The 18,168-nt window shown below is 46.6% G+C and overlaps 1 protein-coding gene across 1 annotated transcript in view; it reads left to right on the top strand.

The window, feature by feature from the left end:
* The window catches only part of LOC120936088, a 37,609-nt gene that overhangs the window by 3,618 nt on the left and 15,823 nt on the right, over positions 1-18,168 (top strand). Inside the window, exon 2 of the mRNA XM_040348199.1 lies at positions 16,990-17,114. Coding sequence (XP_040204133.1) covers positions 16,996-17,114 — 119 coding nt within the window. The 5' untranslated portion in view covers positions 16,990-16,995. The remainder of the gene's footprint in view (positions 1-16,989; positions 17,115-18,168) is intronic.

Genomic DNA, 18,168 nt, shown 5'->3' with positions numbered 1-18,168 from the left:
GGACTTTATCTCCACTTACACCCTTAACGGCAAACACCTTTTGCTGCTCGGGGATTTCAACCTCTGGGCCAACTCCCCACAAGACCCCATTGCCGACGCCTGTATTCACCATCTGGAAGGATTAGGTCTACAACAATTAGTATGTGGGCCCACACATGCTTCAGGTCACACACTCGATCTTATTTTCAGACAAGATCTGGAAATAAAAAACGTGGAAAATGAACTGTTGCCATGGACAGATCATCATGCAATTAAATTTATTATTTCGGAAATCCCTTCCTTAACAAAAACATCAAAACCAGTGACAACACACTGGACTAGATGTCAGAGGAAGCTCCACTCGGAACTCTTCAAAACCACGTTAAGGGGAAAAATAAAAACAATTCAGCCGCATCAAACGGCCGAAGAAACACTGGATGCCATAAACGCAGCCCTATTACAGGCTGCTGACTTAATAGCGCCGAAACGTAAAACCTGCACCAGGAAAAATACCTCCAGCTGGTTCAACAACCAACTGGCGTTACTGAAGCAAGAGCGCAGAAGGGCGGAAGCCGCCTGGAAAAGAAGCACTTCAGAGGAAAACCTCTCCATCTACAAAGCAATAACAAGAAAATACCATAAAGAAATTTTCAAAGCCAAGAAAAATTTTTTTTCCAAGGCTATCAACAGCGCCCTCAACCGCCCCCGCAAACTCTTCAAGCTGGTCACTCAGACCATGAATCCAGGATGTCTTGAAGTCCCCAATTCGGACACCCAAGAATTTTGCAATGATTTATCGGATTACTTCATTAATAAAATCGGGGAAATCCGAGAAAGCATTCAGCAAAACAATACCCCCCTCAACGCCCCCCGCAAATATTCACACAATACCCACAACAATTCACCACAATCAGGTAAGTTCACGCTGGAACCCATCTCTATCCATGCCACAAAGAATATCATCGATGCTTTGCGTAACGGCACAGCACCAAATTATAACATCCCCACTAAACTGCTGAAGGAATGCGCCGACATCCTGGCACCTCCTATCACGCAGCTTATAAACCAATCTTTCAAGGAGGGCAAAGTGCCCTCCAAGTTGAAAGAGGGCATAATCCAACCCATCTTAAAGAAACCCACACTAGACCCCAAGGACCCACTCCACCGCCGTCCCATAACATGCCTAAATGTACTCTCAAAGGTAATGGAAAAATTAGTGGTACAACAGCTGCAACAGCATCTAGATACCCATAACCTACTTGATCCATTTCAATCTGGCTTCCGTCCCGGACACGGGACGGAAACAGCATTGCTCAAAATATGGGACGACGCTCTCGAGGCCGCAGACGAAGGAGAATCGTGTCTTCTGGTTCTGTTAGACCTAAGCACAGCTTTTGACACTGTAGACCACAAACTATTATTGACACGGCTAGCTGAAGTAGCCAGAGTCGCAGAAGGCGATTTATCTTGGTTCTCCTCTTTTTTGGAAAACCGATCACAAACAGTGAAGTTAGGACCCTTCACTTCTGAGAAACGCATAGTATCGTGCGGAGTCCCTCAAGGATCGCCTCTGTCGCTGGTGTTATTCAACATCTATCTTCGTCCTCTTTTTTAAATCATCAGCAGCCAAAAACTGCTTTATCACTCATATGCAGATGACACGCAACTATATTTCCGCATTTGCAATAGAAAGGATCGCCACCTCAATCTAGAGACATGCCTCTCTTTGATAGAGAACTGGATGACAAAGAGTTACCTTAAACTCAACGGAGCGAAAACAGAACTTCTCCTGTTTCACGCCAAGCGGATGAATCAACATGCAACATCGTGGATACCCCCGCCCATTCTGGGCAAAAGCATCACCCCTAGTGCCAAAGTCAAAAGTCTCAGGGTCATCTTCGACTCCTACATGACAATGGACGCACAAATAGGGTCGGTAGTCAGCGAATCTCACCATCTGCTGCGCCTACTACGCAGACTTACTCCTTTTATTCCCAAAGAAGACATAGCGGTCGTAGTGGGATCAATTGTGAACTCCAGACTGGACTATGCTAATGCCCTTTACCTCGGACTCCCAAAGTACCAAATCGCTCGTCTGCAAGTCGTTCAAAATACGTCCGCCAGACTTGTGACTGGGAAAAAGCCCTGGGAATCAATCTCACCTTCACTGAGATCCCTTCATTGGTTGCCAGTAAAAGACAGAATTGCTTTTAAAGCACTCTGTCTAACGCATAGATGTATCCATGGGAAGGCTCCCCATTATCAATGCGAAAAAATAAAAGCTCACAACTCCAATCGCGTTCTGCGATCCACCAATCAAAATCTTCGCCAACTACAAGTCCAAAGGAGATAGAAGATTCGCGGTCCAGGGTCCCAGACTATGGAACACTTTACCAACCAGCATTCGGTTGGAGGAGAACCACTTAGCCTTCAGGAGAAAGATCAAAACTCATCTCTCTTGATATCAAAAGAGACAGGAGCAACAAGCGCCCAGAGGCGATTAAGTTTGCATGTGTCGCGCTATATAAGTTTCTCATTCATTCATTCACTCTCTCCTCTACAGCCATTCAAAGTGCTGATTTTTTAAAGCTTGTCTAAAAGTCCAGAAAAAGGGGGCAGAGAGTTGAAGTTACACTCTGCAGAGCTCAGCCAGCTGTCTAGAGGGAAGAGACACAACTTCTTCCGCACAGCTCACAGGAACAGAGCTGAGGCTCTCAATCACAGGCCGTGTGCTGGAGATCTCTCCCCTGTTACCATTTTTCTCTTGGTGTCAGGAAAACTTGTCAGAAGTATCTCAAGCTGATAGCAGAAGAAACGAAGCAGCAGACAGAAATTACACTTAAGCCTCGTACACACGCACGGTTTGGGAGAGCTTTTTCCCCGAGAAAACCGTGCGTGTGTATGCTTTCTAGGCGAGAAAACTGCAGGGAATCCTGACGAGAAAAATAGAGAACCTGCTCTCTATTTTCTCATCGGGATTCTCAGCAGTGTTTCCTGCCGAGAAAACCGAGAGTGTGTATACTTACCTGTTGCAGGTAATCCCACGCATGCTCGATATGAGTTTGACGCATTTGCGGTAGCATACAAGTTTAGTGTGGGGTGTAGCAAGATGGCGGTAACGTCGTAGTCGATGACATAACCGCGTTCTTGCCATTCAAAAGAACGGCGGTTCTTTTGAATGGCCGTCTGTATGCACGGCTTGGCAAGCCAAGCTCGCCAAGAATCCCGTCAGGAAAACCAAAGTTATTTTCCTGACGGGATTTCCGGCCGTGTGTACAGGGCTTTAGTGCTCTGGGTTGAGACAAGTACACACTATAGAGCAGGGGCCTCCAAACTTTCCAAACAAAGGGTAATTTTACTATCCTTCCAACTTTAAGGGTGCTGGACTGTGGCCAGTGGAATAAGAAAGAGCCCTGGTGACAGTGGGAGTAAACAATGCCTTGTCATTGGTGTCAGTGGGGGGAATAGTGTCCCATCATTGGTGTCAGTGGGAAGAATAGTGTCCCATCATTGGTGTCAGTAGGAGGATTAGTGTTCCATCAATGGTGTCAGTGGAAAGAATAGTGCCCCATTGTCAGTGACAGGAACTATGCCCCACTGTTGCTGACAGTGGGGGGGGGGGGGGGAATAATGCCCCAAGGGCCGGATGAAAGCAAACCTTATGTAGAGGAGTTTTCTGATGAATATTGGTGGTTTGTGGAAATCCAGGGATAAAAATGTTTATTAGATCTTTGCTATTTGTTCTGTAAAAACTTCAATAAAAATCATCGAAACATTAACCCCAGACCAAAATGCAGGTAAAAGACCAGGCCCCTTCCTTTTTGCGATTCGGCACTGTCTCGCTTTAACTGACAATTGCGCGGTCGTGCGATGTGGCTCCCAAACAAAATTGGCGTCCTTTTTCCCCACAAATAGAGCTTTCTTTTGGTGGTATTTGATCGCCTCTGCGGTTTTTATTTTTTGCGCTATAAACAAAAATAGAGCGACAATTTTGAAAAAAATGCAATATTTTTTACTTTTTGCTATAATAAATATCCCCAAAAAACATATATACAATTTTTTTTCCTCAGTTTAGGCCGATACGTATTCTTCTATCTATTTTTGGTAAAAAAAATCGCAATAAGCGTTTATCGATTGGTTTGCGCAAAATTTATAGCGTTTACAAAATAGGGGATAGTTTTATTGCATTTTTATAATTATTTTTTTTTTTACTACTAATGGCGGCGATCAGCGATTTTTTTCGTGACTGCGACATTCTGGCGGACACTTCGGACAATTTTGACACATTTTTGGGACCATTGTCATTTTCACAGCAAAAAATGCATTTAAAATGTATTCTTTATAGTGAAAATGACAGTTGCAGTTTGGGACGGTTCCAGGCCCGTCGGAACAAGAGAGGCAAAGGAGGCAATTGCTTGGGGCCTCGAGCTGGCCAGGGGCCCCAGCATCCAGCGGCACAGGCAGCAGGATTTTTGTATCTTTGTACTTTCAGCTCTCAGCAGGAATTCCCTGCTAACAGCTGAAAAGTAAAGAAAAAAATGCTGGCGATCATTGGTTGTCAAGGAACGGGGCCGCCGCTTCCTTGACAACCAATCAGATGTCCTTTCCTCCCCACCTCCTCCTCCCCTCTCGTCAGCTATCACCATGCGGTCAAGGGCGGCAAGTTGCTCTGTGGGAAGCAGCGTAACGTGGGCAGCCGATGGACCCGTGCTGTCCCTCCCTGGGTCCGATGCCTCAGCAAGCTGCAGGAGTCGGGACACTACTGACAGCGCCGACTCTTGCACAGAACAGTGAGGGGGATCGCTGACACGTGCATATCAAGTGCAGAGAACCGGAGGACCTGCGGGCGGAGGTAGCGGGACTCGGAAGCCCTGAAAGAAGTACACGCACAGTGAGTAGATGGCTGTGTGATAGAGGCGGAGGCTGGGCAGGACTATAGGAGGACTACAATCTCCAGCATGTCTATGTGCGGCTGGAGGTGTGGGGCTGGAGGTGTGCGGCTGGAGGTGAAACTATGGTGAGACCACATGTGAGTGTCTGGATGGCAGGGGGAGGAGCTCAGAACACCCTGCTATTTTTTGAGGGGGCAAACTGCTGGCAATTGATAGGCACAGTGGTGACAATTAATGGCATGGCACATAGGCGAAAATTAATGGCACAGTGGCTGTGTTTTATGACATGGCACAGTGGCGACAATTGATGGCATGGCACAGTGGCGACAATTGATGGCATGGCACAGTGGCGACAATTGATGGCATGACACAGTGGCGACAATTGATGGCATGGCACAGTGGCGACAATTGATGGCATGGCACAGTGGCGACAATTGATGGCATGGCACAGTGGCGACAATTGATGGCATGGCACAATGGCGACAATTGATGGCATGGTAAAGAAAATGGAAAGAAATCTATGGTAATTGTTTTGTATATATTACCTGATTCAAAAAAGAAGCAATTAGACCCCTTTCACACTGGAGCGTATTGCAGGCGCTATAAGATTAAGGGCGGTTTGCAGGCGCTATTTTTAATCTTATAGCGCCTGCAATACGCTCCAGTGTGAGAGGGGTCTAATTGCTTCTTTTTTGAATCGGGTAATATATACAAAACAATTACCATAGATTTCTTTCCATTTTCTTTACCATCCCATTTAAGAGTCCTTTCACACTGAGCCGCTCATAGCGTCGGCGGTAAAACTCTGCTATTTTTACTGCCAACGCTATGGGCGGATTTGCTAGCGCCCGAGGAAGGGTTAAAACCGCCCGCAATGCGCTGCTGCAGCAGCGCATTGCCAGCGGTATAGCTGCGCTGTCCCATTGATTTCAATGGGCAGCAGCGGTAAAGGAGCGGTAAATACACCGCTCCTTCTCCGCTCCAAAGATGTGGCTAGCAGGACTTTTTTTTTACACTTTTTTTTACCGTCCTGCTGGCGCAATTCTCCAGTGTGAAAGCCCGAGGGCTTTCACACTGGAGACAATTGAGCAGCTTCTTAAAAATAGCGCCTGCAAACCGCCCTTAAGAAGCTGCTCAATTGTCTCCAATGGGCTTTCACACTGGAGCATTGCGCCAGCAGGACGGTAAAAAAAGTCCTGCTAGCCGCATTTTTGGAGCGGAGAAGGGGCGGTGTATTTACCGCTCCTTCACCGCTGCTGCCCATTGAAATCAATGGGACAGCACAGCTATACCGCTGGCAATGCGCTGCTGCAGCAGCGCATTGCGGGTGGTTTTAACCCTTCCTCGGGCACTAGCAAATCCGCCCAAAACTGAAAAATGTTAGTGTGTGTTTTAAGTATGTTGGATTTCGTTATTGTGCACTTTAATGTATACTTGATTTTATGGTACAGTGGTGTTTTTTGCAAATAACATTTTATGCACATTATATACAACAGCAGTATTTGCACTGTAAACCTTCATTTTTTATATAAAGTGTGGGTGAACTTACACTGTATCGCTATGCTGTGGTTCTTGTAGGCTTTGTGTGCGTGCAGGGGGGGGGGGGCCTCCATGTCCATTTTGCTTGGGGCCCCCAAATTCCTTCAAACGGCCCTGCTTAACCACTAGGGGTTGGGGTTATGTGGGTTGGGGTTATGTGTTCCCTGAAGTGTGTTTACAACTGTAGGGGGGTGTGGCTGTAGGATTGACGTCATCGATTGTGTCTCCCTATAAAAGTGATGACACGATCGATGCACGGCTCTCCCCGTTCTTCAGCTCCGGGGACCGATCGCGGGACCCCAGTGGCGATCGGGTCTGCGGGTCCCGCGGTCCCGGAGCTTCGGACCGGGTGGCGCCCGCGACCCACGGCTGGTTACATGTACAGGACGTACCTGTACGTACATCTGCCCAGCTGTGCCATTCTGCTGACGTACATATGCAGGAGGCGGTCCTTAAGTGGTTAAAAAAGTTGTTGGCATCCTGAGGAGATAAATGAGACCCCTTAAAGGAGAATAAGCTTAGTGACCTATTTACTTGATAGGTGATGAATACAACCAGGAGAACACACACTGTGAATGGTGGTGGAATGCACTTTGAACACTGCATAGTTAATTCAGGCACAGTGGATATATTATATCATCATAAAAGAACCGGTTTGCAGAGGATTTTTATTTAATCACATAAACATTTAGATAATGGAATGTACTGTATATAAGATATATGTATAGTTATTAGATGTTTTAACAGATAAGTATCGATTTGTATGTGTGCGTGTGTGTATATGTATATATATACATATATATATATACACAATATTTCACAAAAGTGAGTACACCCCTCACATTTTTGTAAATATTTTATTCTATCTTTTCATGTGACAACACTGAAGAAATTACACTTTGCTACAATGTAAAGTAGTGAGTGTACAGCTTGTATAACAGTGTACATTTGCTGCCCCCTCAAAATAACTCAACACACAGCCATTAATGTCTAAACCGCTGGCAACAAAAGTGAGTACACCCCTAAGTGAAAATTTCCAAATTGGGGCCAATTAGCCATTTTCCTCCCCCGGTGTCATGTGACTTGTTAGGCCCCGTACACACGACCGAACATGTCCGCTGAAACTGACCAGTTTCAGCGGACATGTTCGGTCGTCTGTACGTCCGACCGGACAATTTTCCGGCGGATTGGACAGGTTTCCAGCGGATAAATGTTTCTTAGCATGCTAAGAAACATGTCCGCTGGAAGCCTGTCCGTCGGACATGTTCGGTCGTCTGTACAGACTCTCCGGACAGGTCCGATCGGCCGCCATCCCTCACATGCGTCGAAGTGATTCGACGCATGCGTGGAAGCATTGAACTTCCAGGGCCGCGCACGTCGCCGCGTCATCGTCGCGGCCACGTCACCGCGTATCGTGTACGCGCGGATTTCTGTTTGATGGTGTGTACAACCATCAGACAGAAATCTCCGGGTGGACATATCCGCTGAAAACGGTCCGGCAGACCATTTTCAGCGGACAGTCCGTCCGTGTGTACGAGGCCTTAGTGTTACAAGGTCTCGGGTGTGAATGGGGAGCAGGTGTGTTAAATTTGGTGTTATCGCTCTCACTCTCTCATACTGGTCACTGGAAGTACAACATGGCATCTCATGGCAAAGAACTCTCTGAGGATCTGAAAAAAAGAATTGTTGCTCTGCATAAAAATGGCCTAGGCTATAAGAAGATTGCCAAGAGCCTGAAACTGAGCTGCAGCACGGTGGCCAAGACCATACAGCGGTTTAACATTACAGGTTCCACTCAGAACAGGCCTCGTCATGGTCGACCAAAGAAGTTGAGTGCACGTGCTCAGCGTCATATCCAGAGCTTGTATTTGGGAAATAGACATATGACTGATGTCAGCATTGCTGCAGAGGTTGAAGGGGTGGGTCTTCAGCCTGGCAGTGCTCAGACCATATGCTGCACACTGCATCAAATTGGTCTGCATGGCTGTCGTCCCAGAAGGAAGACTCTTGTAAAGATGATGCACAAGAAAGCCCCAAACAATTTGCTGAATACAAACAGACTAAGGACATGGAAGTCCTGTGGTCTGATGAGACTAAGATAAACTTATTTGGTTCAGATGGTGTCAGGCGTGTGTGGTGGCAACCAGGTGAGGAGTACAAAGACAAGTGTGTCTTGCCTACAGTCAAGCATGGTGGTGGGAGTGTCATGGTCTGGGGCTGCATGAGTGCTGCCGGCACTGGGGAGCTACAGATCATTGAGGGAACCATGAATGCCAACACGTACTGTGACATACTGAAGCAAAGCATGATCCCCTCCTTTGGGAGACTGGGCAGCAGGGCAGTATTTCAACATAATACTGACCCCAAACACACCTCCAAGGCTACCACTGCCTTGCTAAAGAAGCTGAGGGTAAAGCAGTGTTGCCAACCCCCCCAAGTGAAATTTACTGGCAAGATGCCTAAAAATTACGAACTACATACATTTTTTTACTGAAAAAGCACCTAAAATGGCTGTTTTCGATGCTAAACTGTGCAACTTTTAGTATTTAAACTATAAACATGTTGCTACTGCTATTAGCAATGTGTTTAAGTTAAACAAAAGTCAAAAAACGAATTTCTCTATTTACATGAAGGTCAGGTTAATATAACACAGCCAGCACAGCATTCCCCCTTACAGTGCAAGGGAGAACTCTGCGAACCTTGATGTAAAGGACGATGCCACAGATCACTATCTAAGGGGGAACTCTGATGTAAGGGGGGGCTCTGCTCTCCCATTTACATCAGAGTTCCCACTTACATCAGGGTCCGCAGAATTCTCCCTTGCACTCTGGTTTTATCTGATAGTTTCCGCTACACAGTCCACACACCTCTGACTTCCCTCGTGATCCCCAATCTGGCGGTGCTCCCACTCTTGAATCCTCTACTGGCTCCCCCTCAGAGACTGCAGACATGTAACAGGAGGTGGACAGGATACCGGATATAGCAAGACAGAGATGGTATACAATAATAATATATATTTACTCACTATTTACTCATATATCATTTGGTCATGTTAGTGAGAGTTTATTATTTTATCATTGAACAATGAACATTTAATGTATTTATCCACCATCATTATTTATACACTGATAGTATTTAGTCACTAAATTAAGACACTAAACTAGAACGGCAAGCAGGGCTGGTGCAAAACTATTTTGCACCCTAGGCGAGACCAGCTACTTGCGCCCCCCCCCCCTTTTAAAAAAAAAATAATCAACATTAATTAAAATTTTTTATCACCAGAACTCCTGGTGGAGGAATGGAGCCAGGTGGACAGGAGTGCAGCAAGTTGGAGGGAGGATGGAGCCAGGTGGACAGGAGAGAGGGGATCAGCCAGGTAAGGGGATGGAGCCAGGTGGATGGAATAGGGGGTGCAGCCAGGTGGACAGGAGGGGGTGCAGCCAGATGGGGGGATGATGGAGTCAGGTGGACAGGAGGGGTGCAGCCAGGTGGACAGGAAAGGAGGTTCAGCCAGGTGGAGGAATGGAGCCAGGTGGACAAGAGAGGAGGTGCAGCCAGATGGAGGGAGGCTATAGCCAGGTGGACAGGAGAGGGGGCATCCAGGTGGATTGAGGATGGAGCAAGGTGGAGGGATGGAGCCAGGTGGACAGGAGGGGGATGTGTAGCCAGATGGAGGGATGAAGGCAGGTGGATAGGAGGGGTGTGTGGCCAGGTGGAGAGATGGAGCCAAGTGGATAGGAGGGGGTGTAGCCAGGAGCATGGGCATCCGCTCCATAGGGCAAGGGGGGATGTTTGACCCCCCTAGGATTGTAAGAGAAGACACTTGACTTGGCTCTCACTTAAAACAGTGAGAGGAGGACAGGCTTGGTAGTGCAGCAGCAATGAGACATGCTGACAGCACAGGGAGAGCTCAGGTGGACTGACCCATTGTCACAATGCTGTGTGTAACATCCCAGTGAGTACAACCACCCCCCTTCCACAGAAATGGAAGAGGCTGCATCGGCTCTGCCCCCTCCCTCCCCTCTGTTCCTGTGTACAGTCGTCCATGCTGGGAACATCAAGTGAGTTATCAGCATTGTCACTGTACTCTGCCCTCTCTCTCTCCCAAATATTTCACTCCAGAGTCCCCCTCTTTCCTCTGTTGTGCTCCAGCAGTCTTTCATTAACCCTATGCTGATAGTTGGCCCCATCGTGTTCCTTTAGCCAGGGTTTTCACTTGTGTGATCCTAGACATTGCATGTGATTCGCACCGCATTGCTGTGCAAATCACATGGGATGTCTGTGCGATGGAAATTCAGCCATACAAACTGTATGGCTGAAATGGCATTTGCATCAAAACTGTGCAGGACCCTTTTTTTGGGAGTGGATGGGTTTTTACACCTATGCAATCCAATTCCTGCACCATTTCACAGTTCTCACTGCAATCAGCAAACCAATATGGGGGTGTCATTAATTTTACATTGACACCCATAACAGTTTGCAAAGGGCAGCGTGAACGGCCGACAAGCAACATGCAATGCAGGAATCGCACTGGAATCGAACCGATTCCTGCATCGCATATATGTGAACTAGGACTCAAGTGGGTTTACACTGATGTACTGTGGTTCAGTTGCAGTGCCGGTGTATACACAGTTTTCCTGCATTTATCTCCATTTTCACTACAGTCCCACAGACTTCTATTAGATTACACAGTTTTGCAACATTTTCTGAAAGCGCACCAAATGTTCTCTATACTGAATCTTTGGTGTGCTTTCAGAAAACACAGTAAAGTTACACAAGCTAATAGAAGTGGGGATTAAATGCAGAAAAACTGCATATACACTGCGACAAACTCCAGGACACCAGTGTGAACCCAAAGGCTTCAGGATGCTGTGTAATGTAAAGGGGTCCAGAGGTGCAGGATGCTGTGTAATGTAAAGGCGTCCAGAGGTGCAGGGTGCTGTGTAATGTAAAGGGGTCCAGAGGTGCAGGGGGTTGTGTAATGTAAAGGGGTCCAGAGGTGCAGGGGGTTGTGTAATGTAAAGGAGTCCAGGGGTGCAGGGGGTTGTGTAATGTAAAGGAGTCCAGAGGTGCAGGGGGTTGTGTAATATAAAGGAGTCCAGAGGTGCAGGGGGTTGTGTAATGTAAAGGAGTCCAGAGGTGCAGGGGGTTGTGTAATATAAAGGTGTCCAGAGGTGCAGGGGGTTGTGTAATGTAAAGGAGTCCAGAGGTGCAGGGGGTTGTTTAATATAAAGGAGTCCAGAGGTGCAGGGGTTGTGTAATATAAAGGAGTCCAGAGGTGCAGGGGGTTGTGTAATGTAAAGGAGTCCAGAGGTGCAGGGGGTTGTATAATATAAAGGTGTCCAGAGGTGCAGGGGGCTATGTGATGTAAAGGGGTGCAGTGTGCTGTGTAATGTAAAGGGGTCCAGAGGTGCAGTTGTGGAGAGGGGGTACACAGTAGTGACAAAGAGATATTGAAAGATGCAGGGGGCACAGTCGGGTGTTATTACATTTTAACGTGGGGGAGGGGCGCGTTTTTAACCCCCGCTAGCGGTCGAAGAAAGGGTTAAATGCGACTGTGTATCGCCGCTGCCGAAGCGCCCCCCCCCCCCCTTGAAAAAATTTCAGCGGACGCCCATGGCCAGGTGGAGGGATGGAGCCAGGTGGATAGGAGGGGGTGTAGCCAGGCGAAAGGGATGGAGCCAGGTGAATAGGAGGGGGTGTAGCCAGGCAAAAGGGATGGAGCCAGGTGGATAGGAGGGTGCAGCCAGGTGGAGGGATGGAGTAGGTGTATAAGAGGGGGGGGGGTGTAGCCAAGTGGATAGGAGGGGGTGGAGGGAGTCACACATCAGTGATAAGGTCTGACTAGACCTTTGAAGCCTTCACTCCCAGCGCTTCCCCGACCACCTGACAAGTTCTTACCTTGTACACTTCTCTTCAGCTCCCTCCACAATTTAGCAGGCAGCAGTCAGTGTCACAAGTCACTCCCAGGATTAGCAGATGAGGTCTCTTAGAGGCTGTGAGTCACAGCTCATGCACGGGAGACCTCTTTCAGCTTGTCCCCCATCCGATCAGCTGATTGGTTGGTTCCACCCCCGGGCTCCAGCGGACGACCGCGGAGAGGCTGGGTAAGCAGGACGGGCTGCAGGACCCAGCGTGTGTCCTATGGCTAGTCCATCCGGCTGTCTCTGTGCACAATGCTGCTCATCCTGCTCCTCCAATGGCTGCACATCACCCAGGGAGGGAGGCGGGGCGGGCAGAAAGTTAACACCCACGGCTGCTGGACAGTGGTATGGTCAACCCTGGCTCTGGGGGATCTACCTGCTTCTTCTCCCAGCCAGCCAGATGGAGCAGCGGGAGCCGCTTCCCACTACACTCCTTATCGCACCAGCCACCACCCGCCAGGGGGGAACCAATCTTCTTGAGGGGAACCAGCGGCTCTCACCAGATCCGATCGCAGGCATTTTTACTGGCAGTGTTCGGCTTCTACGGACATTCACGGGCAGTTAAAAAAGTGTCTGTTTTTACGGGCTGTCCGTAATTCTACGGATGGTTGGCAACACTGGGGTAAAGAGAAGATAGTCACTGCTCCAATTAGGTATGTGGATGAATCTGTATCCTCTCAGAGAAACCCAGGTGCCAGCAATGCACGAAGCAATTGTAGGAAGAAATGTTTGGACAGCCACACTTTGGAAAAACCTTCTCGGTTGCCTTTTATTGATAAAAGTATTCAAACACCACACATCACAGAAAAGACAGGGCCATACACCTGACGTTTCGCACTACAATCAGTGCTTACTCATGAGTAAGCACTGATTGTAGTGCGAAACGTCAGCTGTATGCCCCTGTGATGTGTGGTGTTTGAATACTTGTATCAATAAAAGGCAACCGAGAAGGTTTTTCCAGAGTGCGGCTGTCCAAACATTTCTTTCTACAACACTGGGGTAAAGGTGGTGGACTGGTAAAGCATGTCTCCAGACTAAATCCTATTGAGCATCTGTGGGACATCCTCAAGTGGAAGGTGGAGGAGCACAAGGTCTCTAACATCCACCAGCTCTGTGATGTCGTCATGGAGGAGTGGAAGAGGACTCCAGTGGCAACCTGTGAAGCTCTGGTGAACTCCATGCCCAAGAGGGTTAAGTTAAGACAGTGCTGGAAAATAATGGTGGCCACACAAAATATTGACACTTTTGGCCCAATTTGGACATTTTCACTTAGGGGTGTACTCACTTTTCTTGCGAGCGGTTTAGACATTAATGGCTGTGTGTTGAGTTATTTTGACAATTTACACTGTTATACAAGCTGTACACTCACTACACAACATTGTAGCAAAGTGTCATTTCTTCAGTGTTGTCACATGAAAAGATAGAATAAAATATTTACAAAAATATTTGAGGGGGTGTACTCACTTTTGTGAGATACTGTATATATACGGTGTGTGTATATATATATATATATATATATATATATATATATATATATATATATATATATATATATATGATATATTGGCACATAATACATAGTGACATCTCAATGTAAGCAGCAATACAAATAATTGTTTTTCACAAGGTTTAATAAGTAGTATTGCATATGATTAATTTGACGTCCACAGCGCGGCTCTCAAGTGCCGAGTGGACGTCTTTGGACGTCCTCTTGTTGACATTCCCGTGCACGCCGCTGGGGGCGCGCAGCGGGGAAACAACGTGCCCGGCGCATCTCTGGGAAGCCGAAGTGTGTGCCTGGCGGCCGCGATGTCCGCCAGGTACCCACGATCGGCGGTGACAGCAGGGACGTGGAGCTCTGTGTGTAAAACACAGAGCTCCACGTCCTGTCAGGGAGAGAGGAGACCGATGCTGTGTCCCTTGTACATAGGGACACAGCATCGGTCACCTCCCCCAGTCAGTCCCCTCCCCCCACACAGTTAGAACACACCCAGGATACACATTTAACCCCTTCCTCACCCCCTAGTGTTAACCCCTTCCCTGCCAGTCACATTTATACAGTAATTAGTGCATTTTTATAGCACTGATCGCTGTATAAATGTGAATGGTTCCAAAATTGTGTCAAAAGTGTCCGATATGTCCACCGCAATATCGCAGGTCTGACAAAAAAAAAATCGCAGATCGCCGCCATTACTAGTAAAAAAAAAAAATCCTAAATCTATCCCCTATTTTGTAGGCGCTATAACTTTTGCGCAAACCAATCAATATACGCTTATTGTGATTTTTTTTTAACAAAAATATGTAGAAGAATACGTATCGGCCTAAACCGAGGGAAATTTTATTTTTTTTTAAAAAAATTGGGATATTATTATAACAAAAAGTAAAAAATATTGTGTTTTCTTTTCAAAATTTTCTGTCTTTTTATGTTTATAGCGCAAAAAATTAAAATCGCAGAGATGATCAAATACCACCAAAAGAAAGCTCTCTTTGTGGGAAAAAAATGATAAAAATATAATTTGGGTACAGTGTTCTATGACCGCGCAATTGTCATTCAAAATGCGTCAGCGCTGAAAATTGGTCTGGGCACGAAGGGGGTTTAAGTGCACAGTAATGAAGTGGTTAAGGATTGAGGCTAGGTTCACACTGCTGCGAATTCAAAATCGCGGTAAAATCGCGATTTTACAGCGATTTCGCGGCTGCGATTTTGCCGCGATTTCGGCCGCGATTTAAGAGACATCTGTGCAGGGTTCAATGTAAATCGCGGCCCGAAATCGCAAAAAGTGGTACAGGAACTACTTTTTGAAATCATTACATACACACGATCGTGAAAAAAATGCTTGAGCAAAGCGCGGTGACGTACAACATGTACAACGGCACTATAAAGGGGAAGTTCCATTCGGATGGCGCCATCCTTTGGGCTGCTTTTGCTGATTTCGTGTTTGTAAAAGTTTGATGAGAGACGATTCGTGCTTTTCAGTCTTCGTGTTTTTCAGTCTGTTACCGCGTGACGAATGTACTATCTCCATTACAAATGCTAGTTTTACCAGAACGAGTGCTCCCGTCTCATAACTTGCTTTTTTTCACGTCGTTAAAGCCTACACACGACGATTTTTCACGACGTGAAAAATTAGAGCAGGGATATTCAAACTATGGCCACCCAGCTGTGGCAGAACAAGTCCCATGAGGCATTGTAAAACTCTGACATTCACAGACATGACTAGGCATGATGGGAATTGTAGTTCCTGAACAACTGGAGGGCCGTAGTTTTTAGGACCCCTGAATTAGAGCATGTTCTACATTTTTAATGGCCATTTTTCACGTCGAGAAAAATGCTCTGGAGCCTACACACGGTCGTTTTTAATGACCAATTTTAAAAATTGCATTTTTCTCGTCATGAATGCTGCATAACATGTAACATGTTACAAAAGGACCGGCCCCTGATCCCCACAATCCCCTGTTGTGACAGCTATTGGGGGATCTTCTAGCTGTCAAAAGCATCACTCATTCACAGTATTCTGTGAATGGCAAAACTACAAGTGCCAATATCCTTAGTGCCTGTCGGCTTGTTGTTGTCAATGAACTACCACGGCGCTGTTGAGCACTGTAGTAGTTCATTGATTCTTCCTGTTGGTGTGTATCTGCTTGCCTGTATGAGGTACGAGCAAACAGATGAACTGACAAGTCTGCAGGAGTCCTGCATGGTATCAGTGATCTGCTGATCGTTGGTGCCATGCTTTATAGGCTCCCAAAACAAAAAAATAGAAAATGCACTTTTTTTTACCTGCAAAACAATGTGCATTTATTATTTTTTTTAAAGGTGAACTTAGCATTTAAAGCGGGGGTTCACCCTTAGAGGGCACTTTTTCCCCTTAGATTCCTGCTCGTTTTCTCTAGGGGAATCGGCTATTTGTTTTAAAATATGTGCAGTACTTACCCGTTTACGAGATGCATCCTCTCCGTCGCTTCCGGGTATGGGCTGCGGGAATGGGTGTTCCTTCTTGATTGACAGTCTTCCGAGAGGCTTCCGACGGTCGCATCCATCGCGTCACGATTTTCCGAAAGAAGCCGAACGTCGGTGCGCAGGCGCAGTATAGAGCCGCACCGACGTTCGGCTTCTTTCGGCTACGAGTGACGCGATGGATGCGACCGTCGGAAGCCTCTCGGAAGACTGTCAATCAAGAAGGAACGCCCGCTCCCGAAGACCCATACCCGGAAGCGACGGAAGAAGATGCAGCTCGAAAACGGGTAAGTACGGATCATATTTTAATACAAATAGCCGATTCCCCTAGACCGAACGAGCAGGAATCTAAGGGGAGAAAAAAAAAAATGTAATAAATGGGTGAACTCCCGCTTTAAGTAAAAAATATTAAATGCACATATTTTTGCAGGGAATAATTTTTTTTTTTTTTTCTAACGAGCCTGTAGACATTGTAGAGCATTGTACACGCTATCAGTAGACAGTGTGGGTGTCGGGGGACAGACCTTGAGCATGGTACGCATTACACCCTGAATATCGGTGCAAAGTGTAACATGCTCCAAAAGATTAAACTATCCTATAACATCACTGCAGTTCTATGAATGCATAGCATTTTATGTGTTGGTATAAATCAAGAAAACTGTAGAAATTCCTAAAATATGTTTTCTAATAATCATAGTTGAAGATGGCGCGTCACGTCCTGCTATGCCTACTCTGTTTGTTGACTTGTATCCCAGGAGGGATGTTACTGACTAATGAAGAACTGGCGAGAGTAACAGAATACATCAAGAAAGAAATGACTGAGTAAGATGTATATTCCATGATGAATACTGGTTTGAAATTGAAATTTTGAAAAAAAAATACGTTTTTATTTTTTTCTGTTAATTTTTTTGTAAATAAGTAAGTTTTCTCTTTCAATTACGGGCACTGATATGGCGGCACTGATGGGCACCGATGAGATGGCACTGATGGACATCGATGAGGTAGTACTGACGGGCACAGATGAGGTGGCACTGATTGGCGGCGCTTGTATGCGGCACTGATGGGCACACATAGGCAGCACTGATGGGCACACATAGGCGGCACTGATGGGCACACATAGGCGGCACTGATGGGCACACACAGGCGGCACTGATGGGCACTCATGGGCGGCACTGATGGGCACTCATGAGCGGCACTGGGCACTCATAGGCGGCACAGATGGGCACTCATGGGCGGCACTGATGGCTACTTATGGGTGGCACAGATGGGGCACTGATAGGTGGGCACTGGGCATGGATGGGCACTGTGGGGTGGCACTGATGGACACTGTAGAGTGGCACTGATGGACAATGTGGGGTGGCACTGATGGACACTGGGGCGACACTGATTTACCTATGTTGCCAATCAGTCACTTTCTCACTTGTTTCACTTATTTATGCCTCCACCAGTACACCAGCCTGCCTGCTAACCTGAAAAAACGTATTTGCACTCTAAAACCACACATCCACATTATAGTAGTGGCATAAACAAAAATCGATCAGAAAATATGTATACCAGTCACACAGCAATTATATAATACCTGTGTATATATCTGTACATCCACCATTTAATTTACTGCACAGCCACCATTTAATAAACTGTACAAATATATGTCCACCTACCTGTAAAATTATAAAACTGTATATCTATCTAGCAATAGCAACTGCACATCCATCAGCTTACCTGCGCTGGTGCGAAAAAAAAAAAACTGCATACTTTGCGTAGCAGCCATACAGGTGCCTGTTGAGGGGGAAGGAAACCTGCATAATTGCTGCCGAATGACTACAAAGCTATTGCCATCTGTTTTTTTTTTTCTGTTTTGTTTTTATATCTTTGG

This window comes from Rana temporaria, chromosome 4 (genome assembly GCF_905171775.1).
Source record: "Rana temporaria chromosome 4, aRanTem1.1, whole genome shotgun sequence".
Taxonomy (NCBI): domain Eukaryota; kingdom Metazoa; phylum Chordata; class Amphibia; order Anura; family Ranidae; genus Rana; species Rana temporaria.
Note: the sequence above shows the minus strand (reverse complement) of the source record. Positions and strands in the feature narration are given on the sequence as shown.